This window comes from Oculina patagonica, chromosome 11 (assembly GCF_052425735.1).
Source record: "Oculina patagonica isolate OP01 chromosome 11, crgOcupat, whole genome shotgun sequence".
Taxonomy (NCBI): Eukaryota; Metazoa; Cnidaria; class Anthozoa; order Scleractinia; family Oculinidae; genus Oculina; species Oculina patagonica.
Genome location: NC_135768.1, coordinates 10,818,686 through 10,844,993, shown reverse-complemented (window position 1 = coordinate 10,844,993; position 26,308 = coordinate 10,818,686). Strand labels below are relative to the sequence as shown.

The window sequence follows — 26,308 nt, the reverse complement described above, 5'->3', positions numbered from 1 at the left end:
GTTTTACAGTTTATATATAATAACCCACCTCTTTGTCAGTTACTGCCTCTTTTTTCTTTGCATGTGTGTGGTCCATAAATTTATGTTACTCGAGTTCCATAATGTAAAAGAATACTCAAATATAAATGGGTGTGCCATTATCTGGTGCCAACAAGTTCAGGCTTTCTGAAGGGGGTTTGCTTACAGGCTATAGTGGACGTATATATTTTACATCCCTGGAATTACCTATAAATTCTGATAAGTCAAAGAGTTGATAACACAGCTTAAATGCAATATTAATGACTTAACGGCTTTCGGTAACTGGAATTGGATTTGGTTCAGTCTTGCACAAAGATTTAGAAAAAAACTTATTACAACATGCATATATATACTGAACCCATCTGCTATGAAAAAAATGGCTGGACACAGCCAAGTTTGGTTCAAGTTTAGTGTAAACAATTTACAACTACAATGAAAGCAATCTTACCATTAAGACTAGACTTTTAAGCCACTCCAACGCTTATCAATCTATTTTGCACATTTCCTTGAAATGTGACATAAATTCATCTAGACATTTCCAGCATATTTCCAATCTGATCTAATTTGAGTAAATATATTTGTCTTTATGGCCTATCATATTTGTAATTATTATTGGAATCAACTTAAGAATTAATCGAAATTAAAAGGCATCGCTTAGGGCCATTCCAAAAAAAATTTACACCCCCCCGTTGACGAATTTTTCTTAAGAGGTCTAAAATATGTCGGCACGTTTGATTCTTTCTGAGGGGGTAAGTAAAAAATGAGCAAAAAGTGGTCTTTTTTCTGATGGGGTTAAGAAAAATCGGGTTTTTCTGAGAGGGGCATCATGTCGGCACTTTGATCTTTTTTTCTTAGGGGGTAAATTTTGACTTACCTCGTCAACAGGGGGGGTGTGGATATAAAATGGAATGGCCCTTACTGTCAGTTCTTTCAAACGGAAAACCCCACGTTCAGGCTGTAATGAGGTCGCTGGAGCTTCAAGGCCTGGAATATGAGTGAGAACTGTAATAAGAGAGGTAGCATCTTGCCCAAATGCATCGTTCAGCGAGGTGTCACGATTAGAACTTTGATGACATATCATCCATTTGCGGAAACATGAAGCGATACGGGAACGATACCTGTGTTACAACTTGGTCGGGATCCTTCCGGATAAATCGTGTAGGAATACAGAGCAGTGTCTATCACCGAACGCCATGAATTTGGATGAAGATGTGGAGCTTTCGATCGATGCTATAAATTAAATCTCGTCACTCGCTGTACGGTCTCGTCTGTTGGGCATGTTTGAAGCATCGTAGTTCTTGGACTCTCGAGGATTCTCTTTCAATATTTACAGAGTTCATTGCTATTGGCCTGGGTGAGGTCGTTGTCTGTGGTCGAGGTGCAATACATCGGGATTTTTGAACAAGAAAATGCTGCGGAGTGAATTTAAATTAAGCGTATACATGCATGTCTGCACATACATACATTATATAGTATTCGACTCGAGTTCCAATTCGCAGATAATGCTCCAGTTAAACCTCAAATGCATCCCTGACCTCCCTGCAGATCATTTCAAATATATCTTCAAATGCCTTAGACTTTCCAGCTTAGCAAACCGCCAGAATCGCCTAAATCATTGCTTTTGAGACCATCTTCTTGACTTTATATGGGTTTTCCCATAGCGGCCGCCATTTTTTTGGAGCTACACGCCATTCCATATAAGGGCAAAAAAAAATCCGCGTTTCTGATTGGTTGCGAATAATCCCCAGCATTGTTCCAAAGCCATAAGGGAAGTTGGACGCTTCTAGGTGATATGCTTCTGGTAGAATGTACCGTTGAAGTTAACTAGAATCACACAATTTGTTGCAAAATATACCACGCAAATCTACAAATGGTGGACCTTCTACCCAAAGGACCATATTGTATGTGAATAGTCTCTTAATTTATTTATTTTAATATATGTTTTCACAATAAGCGGACCTCCAAGGCACGTGGGGGGGGGGGGGGGTGCGGACGGACCCATCGCACCCCTCCTCCCTACGGGCCTGGGCACGGCCTGACTTCATCAGGGAATGAACAACTTAATAAAAATCATTACAATTTAAACAACCAAGACTAAAGATGATAAGATTACAATTCAAAAATAACCGTTGAAATAGAACCAACGGAAAAACAAAATAAGATTATAATAACAAGATAAGGTAAAACAAACGGTGATACTCTAAGTACATAATATGCTGTATTAAATTTCTTCTCTTAGGTTTGACCTCTCTCGATAAGATACGCTTCCCTAGCTTTGCGTATAGCGTCACGGGATGAATGTATTAGTTCTAGTGGATAAGTTCTATGTCGTTAGGCGAATAGTCGTCGGAAAGAAAATGGTCTGAGACCGCAGTTGGTCTGGAGGTGGGGGTGGGTCTGTCTACTGGTCGTCGGTGTTCGTTAAAGCGGTGTTTAAGTCGTCTTTTAGTTTCTCTTATATATTGTTTGTTACAACGTCGACAGTGTACCATGTAGATGAGGTTTTTGGAGTCACAGTCGATATGATTAGGGATGGGTCTAGTCTCTCCAATAGCAGAAAAAGTGAAGTTGGTACGGGCGTCGGTAATGTAGGGGCAAGTAACACAGCGGACTTTGCCGCATCTTAAGGATCCCTTGGATACGTTGGTTTGTGTGACAGTCCGTAATTTAGATCTAACTAATATGTCACTAAGGTTGTCAGTCCGTCGAAAAGCAACGTGGTGACGAAGATAGAATACTGAAATGTTTTTGTATGATAGATGATATAGAACGAATGGCAGGGTTGTATGTGATAACAAGAGGTACGCGACTGGATTGGTCAGGTGTGGTCTGATTGGGATTGAGTGCTTCGTTGCGTGTTATAGTGTAGTGTGAACGCGCTGGATCTCATGTTTGAGGAAAGAGAGATTGTAGCCACGGTCGTTAAGGTATTTGATAAGTTCGTTGGTCCGTAATGTGAAAGTTTCGTCAGAGGAACATATACGTCGTAATCTGAGGGCGAGACTGAATGGAATGGCTCGTTTGGTGTGTAAGGGGTGACATGATGAGTGAAGGAGGTACTGATGTTTGTCTGTAGGTTTAGTATAGAGATCTGTCTCAACTTTACCTAACTGGTTAAGCGAGACCTTGACGTCAAGAAAAGAGATAGAGGTGGATGAATGGTGCGAAGTGAATTTGATAGTGGGATGAAGGTTGTTGAGGTAAGAGATGAAGTTAAATAGATCGTTTTCCGTGTGAGTCCATATCATGAAAATGTCGTCAATGTATCGCCACCAAGTATGTGGCTGGTGTGGCGCATGCGTGAGTGCGTTTGTCTCGAATTTGGCGAGGAACAGATTAGCGTACGATGGAGCCATGCGTGTACCCATGACTGTGCCGTGTTTCTGGAGATAGAGCTTAACAAGTAAAAATGAACCATAAAAACGAACGACATTTGTGAGTCGTCATGACGCCATTATCGAGTTCACAAGAAAACCCGAAACATCGTTCTTTTTTCTATCGTTTATTTTTATATCTAAACCTTTGCTTATAGCTTAACAAACCAACATAAATTGTTTGGATCGAGATATTAGCTTTGGTAAACCTAGTTTGTATCTCGAAGATCAACAAATTTGAGAAGGTAATAAATGGTCCAACCAGATAAATTATCTTGATCGACTTGATGAGTTATATTGCAAAAGCAGAATCTAGAAAATGTTCAGAAGGCCGCCCGTTTTGAAATTAAAGTGGCTCATACAAACATGACACGAAAACGGTCTTATAAGTACTGCTAAGCTTGCAGTAGAATTTTAGTCTCCTGAAGCCGGATTCAAGTATTGTTGTGGGCTAGTTTTATAACAAAAAGCTATTGATATTAAAACGATAGCCTATTGTTAAGAAACAATGCTTTAGGATAGCTTCGTGAATCCTGTCCCTGTATCGCCAGTTAACAGAATTCAGATTTCTAATTCGACATCAAATTCTCAAACTTACAATGACCTGAAACACCAGGGGTCGTACGCCTGTGATACAAACCCAGACAAAAGTGCTTGGAACACCTCGTTTAACAAAAATAACGCGATAACTCGTCACGGACGCCATGAATAGAGATCCTCCTTCCCTCCTTTAGGGGTCATGAATGGTCCCTCAAAATGTCGCCGTGCTCGCAATGCTCGCAAAATTTTAGTGGGTGCTCGTTTGCTCGTGCTCGCACATTTTTACAAGTGCTCGCACGCTCGGTTTTCAGTGGTGTAACTTTTTGAAAAGTGCTCGTTGCTCGCAAGGCTAACTTTTGTCGGTGCTCGTGCTCGCACGAGCACCGAGAAGAAAGACGCTTTGCTCGCATGCTCGCAAATTCTCGCAAAGACCATTTGATACCCCTTCCTTTGCAATGTTGCAAAAATAGGCAGCAACTGGAGGCATTGTTTTGTTGATGTCTGGAAAGGGAGAGAGGGGCAATTACTAGATATTTTCGTGTTTCATGTGGGAAAAAATAGTACGTAAGTGTCCCAAGAATTTTGTCGAGGATTGTACTTACAGCATCGTCGTTACTTACGGAATGGACACCGAACTTAATATTTCGATCATTTATGGCGTGACAATAATCAACTTTCGAGAGTTAAAAATAAAACTCTCGGTACAACCACCCAATTACGAAATGATAAAGGTGGCTAATGCAACTGACCTGCTTCTGGAAGCTCCACAGTTTGCGATCATGCTCCAGTGCTGTTGTTACACTGCTTTGCTGGTTAAAATGCAAATTATTGAAGTAGTAGTCAGGCGAGTAGACGAGCGTCACGCCAACGTCGCTGGGGACCCGGGACGAGGCTGCCGTCACGCGATCGGTAGTCTCCTGGAAGATAAAGATCAAGGATAAGAGATCAAGGAAAAAGGTTCGATCTGTCAATTAACAGTAGAAGTTACAACTGTAATTTAGTGCTATAAGTTTTAAGTCAAGTTTAAAAAAGTTAAAAGGCTATAAGTACAAATAAAAACCAACGTTTTCGACTAAAAATGCCCTGATGATGACTTTTTAGTCGAAAACGTTCGGTTTTTATTTGTATATATTAGAGCCTTTTTACTTTTTTTTTAAACATTTTACCTCTTAGCGAACATTATGTTGAACATTAAGTCAAGCTAAGATTAGTTTAACAGCAGTTGTATTAATCTTCCAAACTATTGGTAAAGTAACGTAATACCAGCTGTCACGGCCATTTGGACCGAAAGGAGCGCAAACAATTCCCATGATACTTTGCGATCCGAGTATCAGCTTGATCTGAGCTCCTGACCATTCCGGAAGTACTTCGACTGTATTATACTACTGGCCTACTCGGACATTTTCGCTACAAATCGATCTCTCTTGTCGGCTGAATCACTTTAAACAAGTTATGTAATACAACTGAAGCGCATCTCGCGTCGAAAGTTCTCGGTATACATGGCGGTTGTATCGGTGGGCAGAGAGGTAAGACAGCCATTTGTTATAGTTGATGCACAAAATTTAAATTTAGGTTTCTCGGTGATCGTACACTTCTTTTGGCTCTACAAGAGAGCGATGAACCTGAACGAAAGGTGTACATTGCAGTGTGCTTAGCGCTGTACACAGGCAGCAGTGTGCTTAAATAGTTGTTCTTAATTTTATACTTGTCTGTTGACACGTCTGGGAACTATGTCAGCGATCTACATCAGGAATTGCTAACAACTTGATTATTCAGTACTTCGAACGATTCGATGTAATGATTTAAAACGTCTATAGGTCTTTTAAAAGCAGCAGTATTTCGGTCATTCTATAAAGTTGCTTTTTGTAACTTATACATTGATTTCAAAACCGTGTTGTGATAATATTGGCTTAGTTGCCAACAATCGAGTCATTATGTAAATTATCAACAGTCGTCAAACAGTCACGCAAGAAAGAGACAAATTCCGTGATTTTGCTCTCAATCAGTTATTTTTTTCTACATGTAATTGATTTTGTTCTAAATTGAAGTTGTTGTGTAACGTCAACGGGGAAGCAGGTTTTGGGGTATTATCGAAATAGTTTGGTTTCTAGCTTGCTCTACGAGAGGCTGGTGAATATATTTTAAAGAACACCCCCGGCGAGTGTTTGCTCGACAACTCGGCGAATTTTCTGAATTTTTGCCTCAAATTTTCAAAGTGATTTTGCACATAAAAAAGGTAAGTTAGCAAAAGAAAATCTTTAAGCATAACGGTTTAAGAAACACAAAACAAGCTCCACATTCGTTATATACAAACATCAACATATCTTAGCATACCGTTACGAAATAAACTACTAACAATACAAAGTCACGCTGCAGACAACGGTAGGGGTATTTTAAGATAATCATACATGTCTTTTCCAGTCCAAATATGGTAATAGTATATTTTCTTTTGCCCTTCTCTACAAAGGGTGTATTGATCTGTTAACAACAAACAGCAGCTAAAGTGAATGAAAATTAAATCAAACAATGTTATGTTTTGATTATTTTTTCTCGTTTTGAACATTAGATGAATATATCTGCCTATATTTTTTCACGTACTGTCATTAGATATAGCTAATAAATATCTTATCTTCTCGCCATCATTTAGACAAAGGAAACATCAATTTGGAAAAGAGTGTTCGTCGTGATCTGCAAGTAACTTTCTACAAATAATAATCTGCTCATGTGCATTACCTTCTGACAGTGATTTTTGCTGCAAATAATATTCTACTTTTCCGAGAAAATTGCAGTTCCTTTTCTAGAGCCTTCAAACAACGATTTAAAATTTCTGCCTGGCCTCTGCCTGACCACACACAAGCTTAGTGATCGAATGATAAAACGCTTATTGGAAAGAAATATCGCAAAATATCGTGATTTGTCAGTGTCTCGAAGATCGCGTGCGCGGTATTTAGCTCAGCCTCGTACAATAATCTTTATTCCTTTATTCCTTTATTTTATTTTTATTCCTTTCAGTTTATCTTGATCCAATATCAAGAAGAAAAGTAGAGAGGCAATGGAGAGTGTGTTTGTAAGGGTTCCCACAGACTTAAAAGGTTATGTCATCGGAAAGGGTGGATGTAAGAAAAATGAAATAATGCAGTGGTCTGGAGCAATAATCAGGTCACTGAGCAGAGAAGAGGAAGGGTTTACAGTCAGTGGTGATCCAGAGCAGATTGCATACGCTACCACGCTTATATTAGACACAGTGGTAAGTTGTCAATCATCGACAGATTGCCATCATTGTGACAATTTTTAAATGATAAATAATTCCCCTTAACCCTTGGACATTTATAAGTGTAAAGTCATACTCTTACCTCTGTACATTACAACGGTGAATGCGAAATTTGTATAATCCTGCAGCTTAAAACACGGTGGTCATGACGGCAACATCAACAATCGCGCTGTGACAAACAGTTCTCATATCAATGGCCTTTTTTTATGCTAGAGACATTAAAGCCGTCTGAGGCGTTAAAGTTGTCTCGAGACGACATTAATGTCTAGTATAAAAACGGTAAATAACACAGACGCCTTTAACGTCTGATAGCTTTAACGTCTTTTCGTAAGAGCGTCTGAACGACGTTCTTAACGGACAGCTTTATCGTCTCTAGCATAAAAACGGCCAATATGTCTTTATACTAGTTATGCAACGCTTACGAGTGGTATACTTAACAATTATTCCATAAGCCCGCGTTGGATACGAGGTGGTAAATAGCCAACGAGGCGCGAAGCGCCGAGTTGGCTATAACGACTCGTATCCAACAAGCGCGAATGGAATAATTGTTTTATTAAATTCTTCTCAACTTTAAATCGACTGGACATTTCATTTTGATGTAAACGAAGTGATAGTATGAGGAGGCGCGGGAAAATTTCTGACGCGTTGTTCACTTCTTGAGTTGAATGAAACATACGAGGAAAGCGAGCCAGAGAGTTTTCTTTCCAAGATTTTCCTCGAACAATCCCCTCTAAAGTCGTCTAAATATCCTGGAAATTGTGACAACAGTTAATATTTACGAGAAGATCCGAAGCAAAAGCTTTTCTGGAAACTACAAGTCTTGTGCAAGTCGAACGAAGCAAGTGTTTACATTGTACTAATCTTTACGGCTCCACGGCTGTCATCAAGACTGCTATATTATTTGAAGCGAAATTCAGCTTAAAGTGGAACAGGTTTGTTAAAGTATAAAAGGACAAAACCAAGATTGAAAGGTAACAAACTTTACGGAAGTGCTGAGCCTAGTTTTATGACGTACACTGAATGAAACTGTGTCAGTTTGCCGTTCTTTCGTAAATTATTTGCTGCTTTTCTACTTTATTGACTCGCTCTTGTTGTGTGTTTACAAGTATTATTAATTAAACTTTTCGCATCAATCCTTTTGTTTTGCGTAGTTAATTTTACTATGGCATTTCTGTGGTTGTGGTAGGCACCGCTGATTATTTCTTGTTCATAAAGTTCGCCAAATTTGCTGCCACCATTTTTCCGATGGAACTGTCGCTTCCCGGAGAAAAATTTTAGCTTGGCAAAAGTAACGCAATCATTTTCCAAATAAGGTCAAACTAAGGTATACGAGCTGACAACCGGGATTGAGTGAACCAATCAGAATGCTAGAAATGCAATATCCGTGGCTGAAAATTTAATAATATGGAATATCCCACGAGTCAAAAGGCGAGTGTGTATGCCAAGAAAATACAAGTGACGAGTGGGATATTCCATATTATACCACGAGAAAGTGTTGTGTAACTATTTTATACCATGCCATAGAAAATACGCTTACTAAATTTCGTCGAGAATACAGTCGCAGCGCACTATGGGAAGGTTGGATTGAATACCGTCGAATATACAACGGCTTTCCTGTATTCTGATTGGCTGTATTTTCTATGGCATGGTATAAATAGGAATAAACAACTCGGCGGAAAATTTAAGCATCCCGATGAGTTGCAAAAAAAAAAAAAAAAAAAAATACAACACCTCGGGATGGGGGCATCCACCTCCTTGTGTGTCCGAGGCCGAGGGTTGAGATATTTGTTTTTGAAGGTAGGTATGTTGATCATAAGAATAGGATGGGATTTTTTAGTATATAGAATGAAATTCTACTAACTATTACTGTAAAAGCAAGATCTGTAACAAGACCCCTACGAATTAAATTTTAAAATCTAGAGTACGTGTGGGGACCAGAATTCTGGCCAAAGAGCCACTTTGCAGCTGCATATCAGAGCTGAAACATCTCAAACATGAAAAATGATTATAATTTATTTAAACACCGATTTGTTGACTTTTAGATAGCATCTATTTTAAAATAAATTAGCCCATCATTAGCTGCTCCAAGAGCGTTCCCACGACCTTTTGGGCAATTTGTTTCTGGTTTCTATTTTCCACTACTGTATTAGACTATCTCCATCCCACTGCAGGATGAAGCCCACTTTTCGCTTCCGCCAATTTGGTCTTTCCTGCACATAACGCAACCACCTAAGTCCCTGAAATTACATTATCATTTTTCCATCTTACTGAAGGGCGACCTTTATTTACAATATCGAATGCGTTTTAGAGTGGTTGGTCGCATTGTGGTGCCATAAACATTGACAGTCAATTTTGTTTTTAATAATATCATGATTAAATTTTAGCTTTTCCTGCATTTTAAATGTACGTTGACTTTTACAGGAGGAGGCAAGAATTAATAAGTGGGAACTAGTAGAGATTCCAGATGAATATAAAGGAAGAGTTATTGGAAAGTCTGGAGGTAGACTCGATGAAATAAGCAAACAGACGGGAGTGAGCTTTACTCGCAAAGGAGGGGAAGTGTATATAACGTATGGTACAGAACAACAAAGGCAGCATGCAAGAGTAAACATCGGAGATATAGTGGTATGTATGTGTTAGTTCATTCCAATGCACATGCGGCACATGTCCGCAAACCACTTCAGTAGTATCCATAAACTGGCTCACTGCCAAAAGCTTAAGACATCCACAAGCCCTAAGCAGTGCAATTCGAGAAGTCTAAATAAATCATCCCTTTTCTTAGGTGTTAAAAGCTCTTATAAAGCAATCGTGGAGTCGATTTGTGGGTTTGCGGTAAGCGGTATCACCATTTCCACGATCCCATTAATCGACTTTCTCTCGTCCATAAGAACTGGAACAGTTGACCAATATTCCACAAGCTTTTTATCCAAATTAATCTATAACGGTATTTTTGCTTCCCGTCCACCCATCAACCAAGCATTTTTAATGTGCTACAAATGTTCTAATGAAAATGCAATAACTGCAAAAACTGAACTTTACTGAACATTTCTTTGTGACATCTGCAGTTATAATTAATCCTTTACACCTTTTTAAACTTAAAGTTGTCATTGTTTTTTTGAGAATCAGATAGCTTTCGTCTTTTAATCAGACATTAACAAATTGTTAGAAGCGACAACAAGAAGGAAAGGCAATTAGTTTAAGGTCATTGCCCTGTATTGCATTGCGCATCCTTACTACGCAGGATTTTACGCATAATTAGCGCGCGCACATAAATAAAATGGCGGCTATTTTCTATGCGGCTTATTCCGTGAGAGAAATAAACCGTCAATTTTTCGTTAACGGCTATGAAAACAGATCAATTTCTGTGTTCGAAAAATAAATCATTATCACTGGAAACGTGTACTTTGCTAGTACTTGCACGTATGGTATATACAAGGTCTTCCTGCTCCTAAACGAATATGGTAACCCCACTTATTTATTTACCAGTAGGCAAAAGTTGGTTGAAAATCTATGTTCAGTTCTATTTTGGAGCAATGACCTTAACTCCATGTGTTTGTTTATTGCAGGCTACAGCTAGGCTAAGAGGCGTAGAAAATGAGTTTTTCAGAGCTCGTTGCTACATCGATGGCCGTTATCTTCCTGAGAACTGTAAACTTAAACTTGAGAAGGTGCCAGAAGAAGACCACGTCTCGCTTCCTGGACCACTTGCACAGTTTAGACTGAAACCAGTCGAAGAAGAAGGAACAAAGGTCAGATGATCTGATTCAAATATTTCTAAGAATTTTTTTTTTTTCAAAGAGCTACTAGTTTTAGAAAAAAAAATATTGAAATAACAATACAGTTGTAAATGGTAAATTTTAAGCTCGGTAATAAATAATGAAGATGAAGTGTTCAACATGACTCGAGCATGGGAGAAAGAAAAATTCAGAGTCCCCGACGGGAATCGAACCCATGGCCTCCCAGATACCGGTTGGGCGCTCTAACCAACTGAGCTACAAGAGACTCGTTGTGAGCTGGGCCATTTTTACTAGGTTGATAAGTGACTCGCGTCCTGCATACTGCTAGGATCAGCAATGTCGAATTCATCAAGTTTGTAGTAAATAATAAAGATGGTAAATTTTAAGCTCGGTAATAAATAATGAAGATGAAGTGTTCAACATGACTCGAGCATGGGACAAACATTTGATAAGGGTTTTAAATAATCTGTTGTTATAAACAGTTGTTATTAAAAAGGTTGCATGACTATTCACAACCCACAACAAGTGAATGAAGAAAAGTGACACGTTTATCCACGACCGCGTGTACTTTTTCTTGTCTGGTTTTGTTTCGTTTGTTAAATTTCCGCTTTCAATTGAGTCTTCTATCCTAATAATGAAAAAAAAAAAATTCACAATGCTCGTTTTTGAATGGGCGCGCGGAAAAAATTTAGTGGTAAACAATAAAAACGATATAGTGCTTCTGTCTCGGAACTATGGGTCTGATACAATTAGTTGCCCGTTGGAAATCATAGCATATTAGTCCTCGAAGCTTTGCTTGTTAAATATTTATTTTAAGAACATCAAATTTCCGCGGGGGAACTATCAGCCCATAGTTCCTCGTCAGGAACACTCTGTTGTTTAAATAAAAAAGGAAAACAGTAGCAAACGAATTGTATAACTGGCTCGAATAGTGTAACTGTGCATGGATTGTGCGATAGAATAAAAAAATGGTGGTATAACCAATATGTCCCAATAAGGAAATAAATTTGGATAGATATCACATATAACGCAACACATTATCGGCTCGCTTTCTAGCCGTTTTGGAAGTCCTGTTAAATCCTACATGTACTCCCGCCGCCAAAAAACAGCTGAAAATCATCTGTTGTCACATTTATTTTGGTTGAAACTTAAGCTTATTAATAATATTAAACGAGAAAGTCAGGTGTCACAGAGTGGTTAACAGTAGGGTCCTCTATTAAGATTAAAACATGTAAAGGTCTGGGGAAAATAGCGATAAAACTAAAACAAAATGCTAATTTTTAAAAGACTATGATATAGAACTGAAAGATATACTACTCGATTATTTTATGGTTTGAAATATAACAAGTCATTGTGACGAGTTTATCATTTACATCTTAGAAACAATTGAAGTACTTGTCGTTTTTCAGCTATAGTATAAAATCATATTGTGTTTTTGTCTGACAGGACTCTAACAGCAACTGGAGTCATCCCAACTACCAGCCAGATCTCGAGAATGAAGCTTTGGACTCGCTACGTAAGATTAAGTACGAAATGAATACAACAGAGTTTCCAAAGGCGGACATGTGGTGTCATTTAGGAACCTCCATTGTTCGAGGACCCGATGATGGTAATTTTTATTTTCCTCCTCCTCCTCCTCCTCCTCCTCCTCCTCCTCCTCCTCCTCCTCATAAACCTCTTCCTCTTCCTCCTTTCAATCTTCTCCTTCATCTTTTCCTTCTCCGTCTTTTTCCTTCTGTTTTTCATTGTCCTTCTCCTCTTCCTCCTTTTCCGTTTTCATCTCATTCTACCTTTCCCTCTACTTTTCTATCGACTCCTCTTCCTCCTCCTTCCTCCTCTTCCCTTTGGCTCTTTCTCCTGCTCTACTTCCCCTTACACTTTCTATTAACTGCTTTCTGGGGACCTTTATTGGTGGCTCAGTAACGTTTGTGTTAATTATTTTGGGCTAACTTTGGGAGGTGCGGTGGCATACTGGATCGAGCGGTTCGAGTCCTGGCGGGAGTCATTGTGTTGTGTTCTTGGGCAAGACACTTAACTCTCACAATGCCTCTCTTCACCAAGGTGTATTAATGGGTATCGGCAAATTTACTGCTGGTGGTAGCCCTGCAATGGACTTGCATCAAATCCAGGGGGGAGTAGAAATGTTTCTAGTCGCTTCATGCTACGGAAACCGGGATACGCTCCGGCCTGATTGGCCACTAGGATCGTATGCAGTCTTTACCTTCACCTTACCTTTTAATTTTGTTATTTTTTCCTAGGGAGCGTTCACGAGGAAACGTTGAGCATCGATGAAGCAACAGAAAAGTTGCAATCGGATGATGGAGGAAGGCACTGGAGAGTGACATTTAGAGAGCGAGTGGATCTCCAAGAGGATATATTCGAACTAAATGGTTACCAAAAGACGTCTGAGGATAATGCATACATTGCTAGATATGACTTGACTTATCTGACGCCTTGTTTTTATCGACTAAGGTGTAAGGTAGGGTTGGGAGTTAATGACTGAGAGCCCCATCCTCGGAGACCGAGGGGCAGTTAGTGGGGGTGAAGGAAACGCGAAACGTCAAGAAAAAAATATAGAAATTAGCAAAGAAAAGTTGGAGCGATTGAAAGGTGCCCCTGGGGAAAGAGTCCTACCAGGCCAGTTCCAAAAAACTCTCTGAATACTGCCTCCTTCCCTTTGTATTATTCTGCCCAATCGGCGGCCTGCAGGTCTACAGTCCTCACAACAGTTTGTAGCACTTTCCAGCTCTCAGGCTTTGATTGGTCAGTACTACAAAAATTTATCAGTTACCACAACCAAAATGGTATCAAACAATACCCAATCATTGATAACGGTAAAACCTGTAAAAACACCCTCAATTTTAGCGTTAAGTGCTTATACCTCAAAAACGAGTCCGGTGACCCCCATTTTTTTCTTATTTAATAATGATCAGCATGTCAAGATACAACTTTTTGCGAAGTCAAAAAAATTTCTCAGGAGCAGTTTTAGAGCCACCTTAAATTTACCCTTCTCGAAGCTGAGATATTTACATGACTTGTTACATTACTTGTTTCCTCTCTTCTTTTAATCTACCTGCATGATCATATTGTTCGCAAAACCGTTTTATTTGGCCAAACATTACAATGGGAGGGGAAAGATATATGGCGAGATGGTGTAGATAAACTGGTTCCGTCTTTCTTTTATTTTAAATCAGATATGGGTTGCAAAGGAGAGCGCCAAGAAAAAGTTGGATGAAGATCAAATTCCATTTAGTGATGTTAAGAACAAATTGGAGGAGATCCACTTTGAAGATGTAATAACACAGTCGCGTAGTCGAGCATGGTTGGTTCTAAAATCTCGAAAATATCTGCAGTGCGACATTTTGTTTCCTGGTTGCTTATTTGATTGCAGGCTCACCATACGTGGAAGAACAGGTACGAATCTAAGTTTGACTTGATTTGAGGCTTATCGAGCGGTTACTCTATATAAGCCACGTTTTTGTTTCACACCCACCGAAGATTTACATGTACGGTGGGCATACATACCTGGCTATCAAAACATAATAGAATAATTAGGAATCAGAAGCATATCACCTAGAAGCGATTAACTCCGTTCCAATGCTGGGGTTTTTTAGCGGACCAATCAAAATTTACTTCCTAATATGGAGTTATTAAGCTCACGCGTGAACTTGTCACGCGAGTGCTCAGGGAAAAATGTCGGAAAAATGTCAACAATAGTGGGCTGCAAGAGGAAACTGCAGTTTCATGTCGTCAAATTTGACCAAGGTGGAAATGTCTTATCCTCTAAACGTCCAAGGTTTGCTTCCGATGAACAAGATAAAAGGAACGGAAAAGGGAAAGAAAACACAATTCCAACAACGGTTTGCGACCGAAGCTACGCAACTCACCAACAAGTCCAACCTCAAGCATATCGATTTATTGCTCCGCGACCAGCAGCGTCCCGAACATCAATTCAGCAGTCTATTCTTCCTTTTCAAAACTCTGCTTACGCTCTTGAAAACATTACCGAAAAGCTAATGGAGAATCCAAAACCAGTTGAAACACCAGTGGAGAGATCGTACGTGTTCTCAACAACTTCGTCTAACAGGCTGAAGATCGATTGGATTGAACGAGTGAAAACTTTTATTTCGTCCAAAGCTCCTCATTTTAAAGTCAGTTCATGGAAGTCTGTCGATGGCGATTACTGCACAATATCGAAAACTGATTTGTCACGGTACGATTCAAGGCTGGTGTTAGTCCCGGGTGTTGCTCCAGTGTCATTACACGTTTCTGCGGATGGAAACTACGCCGTTAAAGTTCTCTTTCGTGACACCACTTGGAGAGGTACACTAAAGGAGGAGGAAGATATATCTTCCTTGCTTGCAGTAATGGAAAATTGTGAAGTCTGCCCTGGCCTTAAATCAGTGCCAAATGCAAATTCAGCGTCTAAACGAACCTGGGGTTTTCCCTTCGAGCGAATCGACAGCAACAAGTGTTTATTGCTTCACTTACCGGCCAACAAAAAGCAAATTCCTGGTTCTGTTTTGTTTAACGTTTGCAAGCATTGTAAGAAACTCTACCAGAAACTCAACTATCTCTGTAAGAAACGCAGAAAAAATGAAGCAAATCGTGTGTCCAAATCCTCAAAATGCAACTTGAGGTTTTTAAGTCCGAAGAGTGCGAAAAAGAGATTCCACAATTTGACGTCTGATGCTCGTCGACTGTCGAAAGACGTGAAACGACTGAGTAAGAAAGTCCAAGTCTCTCTGAACTCAGAATTATCTGATCAGATGGAGCAGATCACCAGCAAAATTTCCTCGCAATTTCATGAAGATTTGGACGGCATTTTCGAGGAGGCAGAAGTGAAAACAAAGGGAAATGGAAAGCTGTTGAAAGCAATGTGGCAACAAGACGTGGACGAGAAGAAGGCATTTTGGAAAGATCAGAGCCAGAATGGTAGGCATTCAAAACATGATTTTATGTATTTAAAAAAAATCGACATATCGTGTTCTTACCATCTTCTTCATACTTCTGTATGACTGTTTATATAAGCTTTCTAAAATTGTACTGCTATAATCTGATTTGCATATTTTTCATTATGCTGACAAGCCATTCAGATACTGATTACTGTGTAACTGCCTCCTATAAAGTGGATGGAGCTTAAAAAATATCTGTAACTATTTTTTCTTTATGTAAGTCAGCAATATGTATATATAATGTATAATTTAACTTCATTTGTTAATAATTATTATGTCATGATAAAACTTAGAGGGTAATACTTATCCTCACTCGTCTCCTCTGGAATTTTCAATCCCTTTAGTTGGGTTATGGATATTTAATTACTGATGAGACCATCAACTTTTATAGCATTGAGTGGTTCCAGAAGATATACATACACCCACGGACGGCATTGGAAAGTCCAGAGGGTGGTCGAGGGGTGGGGGATCAAAGACCCAGAAAATTCCAGAGAAGGCGGGATTGCAAGGGGGGGGGGGGGGGTGGGGGTGGTGAGAGAGGTTGGAATTAGGGAATTTTTCTTCCAGACCAGTTCCATGATAATTTTCCTATTGTAATGCTCAGTTTTTGTTTGTTTGCAATTAACTAGCACAAAAAAAGTTAGACATGAGTAAATTTACTGCGAATAATTAATCTGACACCTTATAGGTATTATTATTGTAATGATATCTCTTTTTCGTGGACAGGAAAAGGAAGGACAGGGAACAGATGGTCCATGGTGACTTACAGAATTGCACTTGCAATATTCACTCGTAGTCCAGCAGCTTATGAAGCACTAAAGGGCTACCAGATTTTGAATCTACCATCAGTGGCATCACTGAAGCAGTTCACATCAGCGAACAAACAGGCTCCTGGGTTGAACTTTCCTCACCTTCATGATGCAAAACAAACCTACACTGCATACAAAGTGGAACGGAAAGAACAGGGGTTTCTGGAGCCAAAGAACAATGGTGTCCTTATTTTTGATGAGGTGAAAGTGGTGATGAAGGTCCACTGGAATAGTGCAGACAATGGGTAAAATAATTATCCTATAAATTATACTTTAACATATTACGGTAGCATGCAGTTAGACTAGATCATGCATGTTGGTTTCTTGCATAATTATTGATAATAACTATCACTTGGAATGGAAATAAGATTGTCAAGCAAGTCTTCAGCAATTTATATTAGTTAACCCCCTAAAGCATTGAAGGTCAGGACATGGACTGAATGAAAAAATACATATCAATGGTAGACTTAATACCTACATGACGAAGACTGTGGCTGCTTTGGTTTTTTTCAGCGAGTACATGGATTTGAAAAAATAAAACAAATAAATAAGTGGTTGGAAAGTTTAAACTTGTAAAAAGTATTTATTCTCAAATGCATATGTATTTTTTTTTTTAATTTAGGTTTGTGGGGCATGCGATGACAGCTGATGACATGGTGTCACTACATGATGTCTATCAAGAGCTGAAAGCCCCTCAAACAGTTAAAGCTTCTTATATGATGCAGTTTCTTTGGCGTGATCTGACAAGCGATTTTGATGTAATCGGGCCATATTTCAGCAGTGGAAAAGGATTAGAGTGCAAATTCATCATGTCTTGTCTCATGACAACTATTCAGGCGTTCCACATTTATGGTTTCTGTACAATTGCAGTGGTTTGTGATGGTGCAAGTGCAAATTTGAAGGCAATTAAGTACCTGACCATGGGGAAAAGTGGAGCCTATGGAATAAATGAAGATCCCCAAGTGGACGACCCTCACCATGTTAAGACATGGATGCTTAATCCTTGGACAGATGAAAAGCTTTTTTTCATTCCCTGTCCATCACATCAGGTTTTTATAAATTTATGTTGAATTTTGTTGTGTAATTTCAATGAGCTTGAGTGCAATTCTTTAACCATAGGAGACTGAGATCAATTTTTTTTGTTTCAGTTGCAAAACTTATTAATTTTGTAACTCTTACATAACTTTGATTATTGTTAATACCCCTTCTCATATTTTGAATTTTAATTGTGCCAAGTCTTGTTTTGAAGTTCATCTTTCCTTCTGTATAGGAAGTAGCTAGATGATTTACCCAAATGTTATTTCTTTTTCAGTTCTTATAATTAACAAAATTTTGTGTTGAATTCCTTTCAAGTTGAAAAGCCTTATAGCAGCATTGCACTCCTCTCGTCAAGCAAATGGTCAACAAAGAAAAGAATTTGATTTGTATGAAGTTAAGTTTGGTTGGCAAGCCTTAAAAGATCTGTGGAGGAGAGAAATGACACGAGCTAAAGCTGGTAAAATGAGACGCGTGCCAGAGCTATGTTACCGACACATCTACAGAGACTGCTGGACGAGACTAAACGTAAAACCAGCAAAAATCATGCAGGTTGGTATAACAACATGAAAAAGTACCATCGTGTAGTTCCAGAAAACCCCCTTCCCGGAATTTCCAATCACTTCTTTGGGGGGAGTATGGATATTTTCTGGAACCACACATTTTGCAAAAAGTTTGCATTCCTGGAATACAGCTTGGTTTGACCATGACTTAGTTCCCATGATTTTTAAAAAATTTCCCCCCTGAATGCTCATATATATATATATATGTGGCCAAAAAGAAGCTTCAGGAATTAGTACTACTTCTTTCAATGTCTACATTATAACTGAAAGTTACATTATATATGTAAAGTATATGATATATTAATGGCTAAATAATTTTGTTCCTTTTTCTTTTTCATCAAGAATTTCAAAACAAGACTCTTGTCAAGTAAATTTAAACTTTTGAACACACAAAAAAATTGATAACTGCAGAAACTCTTGTGCACTCTGGCTGATTTTCATTGTTAATAAGCCGACAGACACATGAATTTATAATTTTTGCGATGCTGTTATAGACAATGAATTTTGTCATAACATTGTCAATTGAAAAAATTCCTGATCACTAACAGGAAAGATGCCTGAAAAACTCACATCAATTTGTTAAAGTTAACACAAACTAACAATTTTTTTTTGTGTGTTTTGAAGCAAAATGCAGTCATTGCTGAACTATCGGAGTACACTCACAACAATCCAGCAGATGCTGAAAATGTTAAAAAAGCAATTGAGTACCTTGATGCTTGTCGTCACCTGTTCGAGAGAGGGATACTGAGCCATGAAAAGGTTACAACTGATCAAAGCATTGTTTTACAAAACATGTCAGAAGGGTATGCATTCTTCGTTGGTTGGGCTGACTATGCCTGGGAGAAAGGTAAAATTCTGTGGCTTTTCACTAGCTTTTAACAAGGAGTTATACATGCATGTCTCAGACCTGATACAAAATTCCCTGACTTTTCCCTTACCTTGGAAAAATATCTGATTCCTGACAGTACTTGTGGCAACTCTAAAAAAATTTTTGGTTTGGAATGTTTACTAAATATATTATTATTTTGGACCTGTTATCCATTGCACTGTCCAAATGGCATGTTAGAATTCACACAAGATACTACTGTATCACTAAAAGTGCCATCGACGTGTGCTTCAGTAAAAGTTCAATGCACTCGTAGTGTGCCTTTGAATTGCAAGTGTTACATTCTGTAAATTATTAATAAACAGCAAGCCGATTATATAATTCTGTCTTATTTAATTTTCAGAACCCAACTTGACAGCATCAAGACAAAAAGGATTCCTAGCATGGCAGGTCAGTTCCTGTACTACAGTGTACATGAATGTCATCAGTGTACCTGGTATATCGAATGACTAATAATGTTATATAATTATCAAGTCAAATTTGTTGACAAATTTATGTGTTCTTGGCTGGCTGCACTCGAGGGACATAACAAAATGGTATTGCATGTTAATACACATTTTATCAAGAAAAAAATAATATTGTTAATATACATTTTTGTCATTAACCCAATTCTAGGTGAATGTTTCTCAGTTTATTCTTCAAGCTGTTAATGTTCAAATTAGAAGGACTATACAATGAAAATAACTTGAACTTGGCTGTTTTTTTTTAGACATGGGATTTGACAAGGCTCATGTACTACGGTTTCACGGAATTTTCCAAATACTTCCTTGAGAAGTTTCCAGGATATTACCTCTGGCCCCTTCGCTTGAATGGGAGTGCTCTGGAAACAATCTTCAGCCAGCTTAAATTCAATATGAATGGCCAACTATCCAGTGTCAACTATCCTGCAGCTCTGACAACCCTGAAGGTGAAACGCCGCATTCATGGGAGGAGGGGAAAGTTTGTTTACAGAAAAACACCCTTATACGTCAGAGAAATTCCACTTAAAAGAAAATCGCGTGTAAAATAAGTCGCTGTTGTTTTGATTCATTGCTGTAAATAATTTGTGGTTATCTTCAGGGTATCTCACAGTGTATTTCTTTAATCTGAGCACCCTTTTACAGTACTAAGCACTTACTGACTGGCCAGAAGGGTAACAGTGATTTTGTTTTCCCCAAGACCCCAAGGTTAAGTGAAGGGAAACATTGAGGGTCAAGGAGAAACAAAACTCACTGTTTCCTGTGGGGTCAGTCATTAAGTGTTGTTATACCTCTTACCTCAAAAATAGAATAAACTGCAAAAACATTATTTGCTTGATGCCAGCTGGCACACAAACTTGCTGCAGTTTCCAGGAGCACAACCTGATCGAGTATGTGTTGAAAGTTCAAGTTGTTTCTCTAGAGAGTTAGTGAGTTTTATTCTCTCTAGAGAAGTAGTGAGTTTTATTTATTCTCCCTAGACCCCCATGTACAATATCAGTATTTGAAGACAGATTTGTATCTGTCAAGGATTTTTCCAAGGCATAATGTATTTATGGTGTTTCACTACAGAATTATATCTGGGTCACCAATTAGTCTCAGATTAATATGAATTTGGCTGTGAAAGCTGAAATAAACAATCAAGAGTAACATTATGATCTGTTCAGCAAGAGTAAAAATGAACAATGCATAAGCAGGAACTTGTATTTAAAAATGCATTTATTTCCTTAGGATTAACATAACAGCAAAATGTGCTAAATTAAGTTAAATTGTGATGATAAATCAATCAATAATAAAATTTATTAACCGGTAATCTCGGAGCTGATTGGGCTGACTAGGCCCCTGACTAGGCCCCTAGCAAACATGCTTTGATATGCATTTTCAACAACTGTACATCATACTCTACTCCACTACTCGACCCCTGTCAACTGCTTTCCTACTCGATAACTACACAAATAACTACAAACCCGTAGTTCTAAGTTAGTACTCATCAAATTTACTCTTCTTTAACTCTAGCTTTTTGGCAAGTACTCAGCACTCTAGATACTATACTACTCTACTCTGCCTACCCTCTCAACACTACTCCACACTTTCTTGTACACAAGCACTCTACAGTTGCACTCTTTTCTTTCCTATTTTCACAAATAAAAAACCAAGTAAAATTTTTCCTTGTCATGTAACAGCTTGATGTTACTTTGAGGAACCAGACCATGGGTTTTGGTATACAACATCTGGATTGGATGAAAATGTAGTAAAGCTTAAAAACAATCGATTCTTAAATATTTGAAGAATAGCCCAATTTCGATATTTGAAAATTCAGCCTAAAACAATAGAAATCACAACAAGGCTCCGGGGAATAAACCCCACAAACTCTATAGTTTAGTCCCCGGAGCCTAGTCCTGAGGTCTATTGTTTTAGGCTGGATTTTAATATATCGAAATTGGTCTATTAGGGTGGCTCTAAACCATAATTGTGTGTTAGGCGTGGTCACCTCATGGTTAGCGCACTTGACTCCAGATCAAGCGGTCTGGGTTTGAGCCCTGGCCAGGGACATTGCATTGTGTTCTTGGGCAGGACACTCAACTCACACAGTGCCTTTCTTCACCCAGGTGTTTAAATCCTTTCTGGGGAGGGAGTGGGGGTAGAAGTACTCCTTGTCTCTTCATGCTACAGAAACTGAGATAAGCTCTGGCCTGATGGGCCACTTGATTTGAATAAAAAGTGGTTATTTTTATAATTTTCAGTTGAGGGCCTCTTTTCATAAAGGGAAGTAACATGTTTCTTTGCCTGGGCCAACTCCCCCATGTACATTACATTCAGTAAATTACTTAGCTGCCTTAAGCTTGTGTCGCAACATAACTTGTCTGTCTTGTGTTTGTTTGTCGTTGTGCTCTTCCAGGCATTTCTGTGATCGTACAAATTCGTTGCACCTTATGTTATAGATCTTCCGTAAAAGTCTGTTGAACAGATCACATCTGATGCTCGGGGATATTTTAATACCAAGGCATGTAACTGCTTGAAAAAATTTCTTTTTAAGCCCAGTGCTACACATCACACGTTGTTCGGCAACCTGTATTGGCAAATGCAATGACTGGTCAAGATACAAGTTATTAGTTATCTAGACCACACTAGTTTCCAAATGTGTAGTAATCCCTACATACAGTGAATGTGTGTATGTGGAAGGAAAGAGTTGAACAGAGTTGCTATAAACTCCACTATAAAAAAAGTAAGGTATTCCGATTTTATGTATTTCATGTACTTGTACACCTGGCTAAAGGAAATAAAAATCGACATCATGTCAACAGGTGATGTGCATAAGTTGAGATAAAACTACGAAGGTAAATTTAAAAAGATTTATTATCTTATATGTGAAGGCCAAACACCATCTGAAAGATATGTGTCTTGGTACGTTCTAGCCCAGGGGGGGTACTCCGGCTTGTAAATGACGGGGATGATCGAAGGATTTTTTTGGGTTTGAAATTTTCGATTCTGGGATTTTTTTGGGTTGGAAAATCTGGCAAGTATTTTTTTGGGTGACTTGATATAAATAGGGGATTTTTTTGGGTATTAAAAACGAACTAAAGTGCCTTGGCGCGGTCTTGGCGTATTTATGTTATGATGAATAAACAAACACAAGCGTTCAATTTTTTTATGATTTTCTTTGTGTTATATTATTGCCCCTGCTGGCAATTTAGGGGTAATTTGACAAGGGATTTTTTGGGGGGTTATTTTTGGTCCAGGGATTTTTTTGGGTAATGTCGGAAGACTTAGGGATTTTTTTGGGTCCTGAGTTTTGCCTCCATTTGATCATCCCCGTCATTTACAAGCCGGAGTACCCCCCTGGGCGTTCTAGTAGAACTAACCTTAAAGAGCTTTCTGCCAAACAAATGATATCCATTTTGGTTCACGACGTCTCCAAACACCTTCGCAAACGCCCTCAAGAAGGGAATTATTTCCACCTTCAGCACAAGTAGGTTTCCCTCGTCTAAATTTCGTAAGAAACATGGAATATCTCTCTTTTCGGCATCCTCCAATTTCTCTAAAACCTCGATTTCTTTACACACCATGTTCTTAAGGCTTTGTTTTGACCCAGACAGTGGCCGGGCAATCTTACGTAAACGTTTTTTAAGGTTCAACACCGCAGCCGAACCTAGCTTTAACATGGAAACATCGTCTTCAACAATGTTCATTCTCTCCGTCACCACATTAATTCTACCTGAACTATCTTCCTGTCTTTCTCTAACAAACTTAACACAAGCAATAAAGACACTCTCCAGAAAACACGATACAACGTTCTTACCCTGCGATGACATGTCCTTGACGATTTCACTCACTTCCTGACTACCTAACACTTGACGAACAAACTCGTACCATCTCACCTGTAGTACCGCATACTTATCACACGATCCACCTTTCCCTTTCTCGCAAAAGAAATCAAAAAAGGTATCACTGCAGCGCTTGACAAATCCACGAAACAAAACACTCGATACAAGCATGTCCGCTTCACCCGCCAAGCTCGACTCAAAATAAAATGAAAAAGTTCCTCGAGCCTCTCTGCAGACACTTTCAAAGACGTCCTCCTCCAACAGCGCTTTCCCGGCAAGGCATATTGCTCGAATTTTCGTTCTTGTGAGCTTTCTGGCAGCCTTTCCAAGAGCGGCCGCCATTATTTGCCTTCAATCCTCTGATTCCATATTTGGGCAAAAGCATTTCCGTGCTTCTGATTGGTCGGCTAAAAAACCCCAGCATTGTTCCGAACATATAAAGAGAATTTAGACGCTTCGAGGTGATATGCTTCTGTTAGGAATCTATAATTTTATGAATAACGTAGATGTAGAGGCGATTAATTTGCCAACCGTGAAAATTGAGGAAATTTCAAGTTTTGATGGCACAGTCAATTGACTATGCCACGAAAACTCGATAGCAACGATTCAATTTTGAAGTGATGATACGCCACGTCTTCACAAAACTTCTTTAAATTTAACATTAGCTTGGTTTTGGTCTCAAAACAATTTGTTGACACAACTTCAGCAATCTCAACAATCTCTGACAATTACTCTTTTTCTTAACTGAGTCTGTTTCTCTTGATGTTAAAAGTTTACTGAAATGTATTTTTTTGATCGTGTTTTTTTTTGGTAAGGAGGTCTTTTATTTAAATTCAATTTTACACCCATGTACTATTTGAATTATTAACATCACTTTTTGGTTTCCATTCAGCAACGTAATTCTTAATTCGTACGGCCTAAGGCATAGACGTTTTTGTTGGCGCATATAATTATCAGAAACAAAATTAATGATTTACATGCAATTTTAACTTCTAAAGCGGCAACAGATTGAAAAATAGGGCCCCAATGGGTCCATGTGTTTTGCTGCTAGAGCAAAGTCTTAGGGAACATGTTGATGAAAGACAAGTGAGTCGAGATTGAAATCCAACGTCTTTTATTGTCTGTCACTTGTGTGCAGGTTAATAATTGCACTATATTGTAGTCACTTTGTGTTAATTCAATCCTGATAATTTTACTGATCAATGTTATGTTGAAATCAAAGACAGCAAACATAATTTAATTACTAGTAAGTTAACGTAATGTCTGACATGATTGTCTCTTTGATAAAAAACAGTAACTCTTAACATTATAAAAAAATCTCAATGAACTCAATGTGATTCTTTTAGTGGCGTTATCTCACTGGTTACGGTTAGTTGTATTTGGAATCATTGTCACAATGGTAGCGTTTTAACAACAACGAAAAAGACAGAATCTATTGACCTTATAAGAACTCAATGTGATATATTTATTAGTGACAAGACAGTGGTTCTTTAACCACTTTCACCCAAATTAACACTGGAACAACTAACTCTTAACAAACTTGTTGTGTCACCCTGAGTTAAATATGCAAAATTCAGAAATTATAAATAATCGCACGCGCACCGGCGTACAACAACAGAAAGACGGCGTTGAACGTAACGCAAAGTTCATTTTGAAAGCGAAAGTTTACAAATAATTATTATCATTCGTCAGTCATCCCTTCACGCATGAACACTCGTCGAATTTCAGTGTCTTCACAACAAGATCGGAAGATCGATAAGGACCAATTTTTGATTCTGCGAAAGTTCGTTTTCTTAAAGTTTTAGAAATTTGTGAAGTTGGAGGATTCACTGAGGACTGCGTAGCCGAAGATGCAGTGGCTCGCTGGACATCAAATTCTATTTTTCACGGCGTTTAATTAATCTTCACAAAATAAACATGTGGCGCCAGCGCGTCTGGCAGTCAAAAATTCATTTTTCAAAAAACTTTCCCTTTCCAGCTATTTTAGCGGGGCTTATACTATAGTACCTACCTGTCAGTCGTAGAAAAGCTGAAATTTAAGGATGAACTGTTTATTAAATGAAGACCGTATTATTTTTTAACAAGAACTGCAAGCAGTTTATAATCGTGCGGGTAATTTTTGACCACCTGACCTTTGCGTTAGTCACGGAGTGAACGTGACATGAATTTCCTTTACCACGTCATAGCCACATGCCTAGCCGGAAAAATGCCTGCTTACGCATGCAAATATTTATTTTATTCCGAATGTTCAATAAAATAAACCCAAACCAGTTCATTTAAAAGAAAGCCAAATCACGCCAAAATAAAGAGTAGACTAAGGCCATCCCATTGTGTTTCTCCGTTTAGCGTCTTCCGACAAGCTTTTGGTAATTCCCCTGGCGCGATGACGTGTATCCCGTGCTTTGGCACATTCTTGCTGAGCTTGCAACTTACGTTTCGATAACGTTTCGATTCTCAAAATACCGTAAACTCAAAACAAAAATTGGGCTATCCAGAAAATAAGTCGTCGTTTTGCAATATTTAACACATTCCGGGTAAATTGTACGACTTGCACTCGCTCCGAGCCAAACGCTTGAGTAACACAACAATAAATATTTCACACAAACAGAGCGCAGAGTATTCAAACAGAAAATAGGTGAATGATTATTTATAGCTACAAGCGAGAGATCGCGTGACAGGGGTCTGACGTAGTGGTAGTTTCAAATAGCTTGGACATGTCCAAGCGGTCTTGGTTTTCGCTATGTGATTATATTCAGCCTTCTCTTCTTGTAAAATATGGTATGAAACAAAATTATACATTTCAGAGAGCAGAGTGTTCGTGTTAAACGCGAGTGATCG

The 26,308-nt window shown here is 38.7% G+C and overlaps 3 protein-coding genes across 4 annotated transcripts in view; 2 read left to right on the top strand and 1 right to left on the bottom strand.

Annotated features, from left to right (window-relative positions):
- Positions 1-5,262: 5,262 nt before the first annotated feature.
- The window catches only part of LOC144630191 (uncharacterized), a 38,429-nt gene continuing 17,383 nt past the window's right edge, over positions 5,263-26,308 (top strand). For both annotated transcript variants that reach the window (XM_078488507.1, XM_078488506.1), the window contains exons 1-7: positions 5,263-5,458; positions 6,945-7,179; positions 9,625-9,828; positions 10,770-10,952; positions 12,387-12,549; positions 13,199-13,419; positions 14,135-14,354. In XM_078488507.1, coding sequence (XP_078344633.1) covers positions 6,985-7,179; positions 9,625-9,828; positions 10,770-10,952; positions 12,387-12,549; positions 13,199-13,419; positions 14,135-14,354 — 1,186 coding nt within the window. In that variant the 5' untranslated portion in view covers positions 5,263-5,458; positions 6,945-6,984. The remainder of the gene's footprint in view (positions 5,459-6,944; positions 7,180-9,624; positions 9,829-10,769; positions 10,953-12,386; positions 12,550-13,198; positions 13,420-14,134; positions 14,355-26,308) is intronic.
- Positions 14,504-20,251, top strand: LOC144630200 (uncharacterized). Its single transcript, XM_078488522.1, has 7 exons — positions 14,504-15,875; positions 16,622-16,949; positions 17,327-17,753; positions 18,058-18,291; positions 18,927-19,149; positions 19,532-19,578; positions 19,898-20,251. The coding sequence occupies exons 1-7, from the start codon at positions 14,582-14,584 to the stop codon at positions 20,195-20,197; spliced, it is 2,853 nt and encodes a 950-aa protein (XP_078344648.1). The 5' UTR covers positions 14,504-14,581; the 3' UTR covers positions 20,198-20,251.
- Positions 21,777-23,813, bottom strand: LOC144630236 (uncharacterized). Its single transcript, XM_078488568.1, has 2 exons — positions 23,009-23,813; positions 21,777-22,215 (listed from the first exon to the last, which is right to left on the bottom strand). The coding sequence occupies exons 1-2, from the start codon at positions 23,810-23,812 to the stop codon at positions 21,970-21,972; spliced, it is 1,050 nt and encodes a 349-aa protein (XP_078344694.1). The 5' UTR covers position 23,813; the 3' UTR covers positions 21,777-21,969.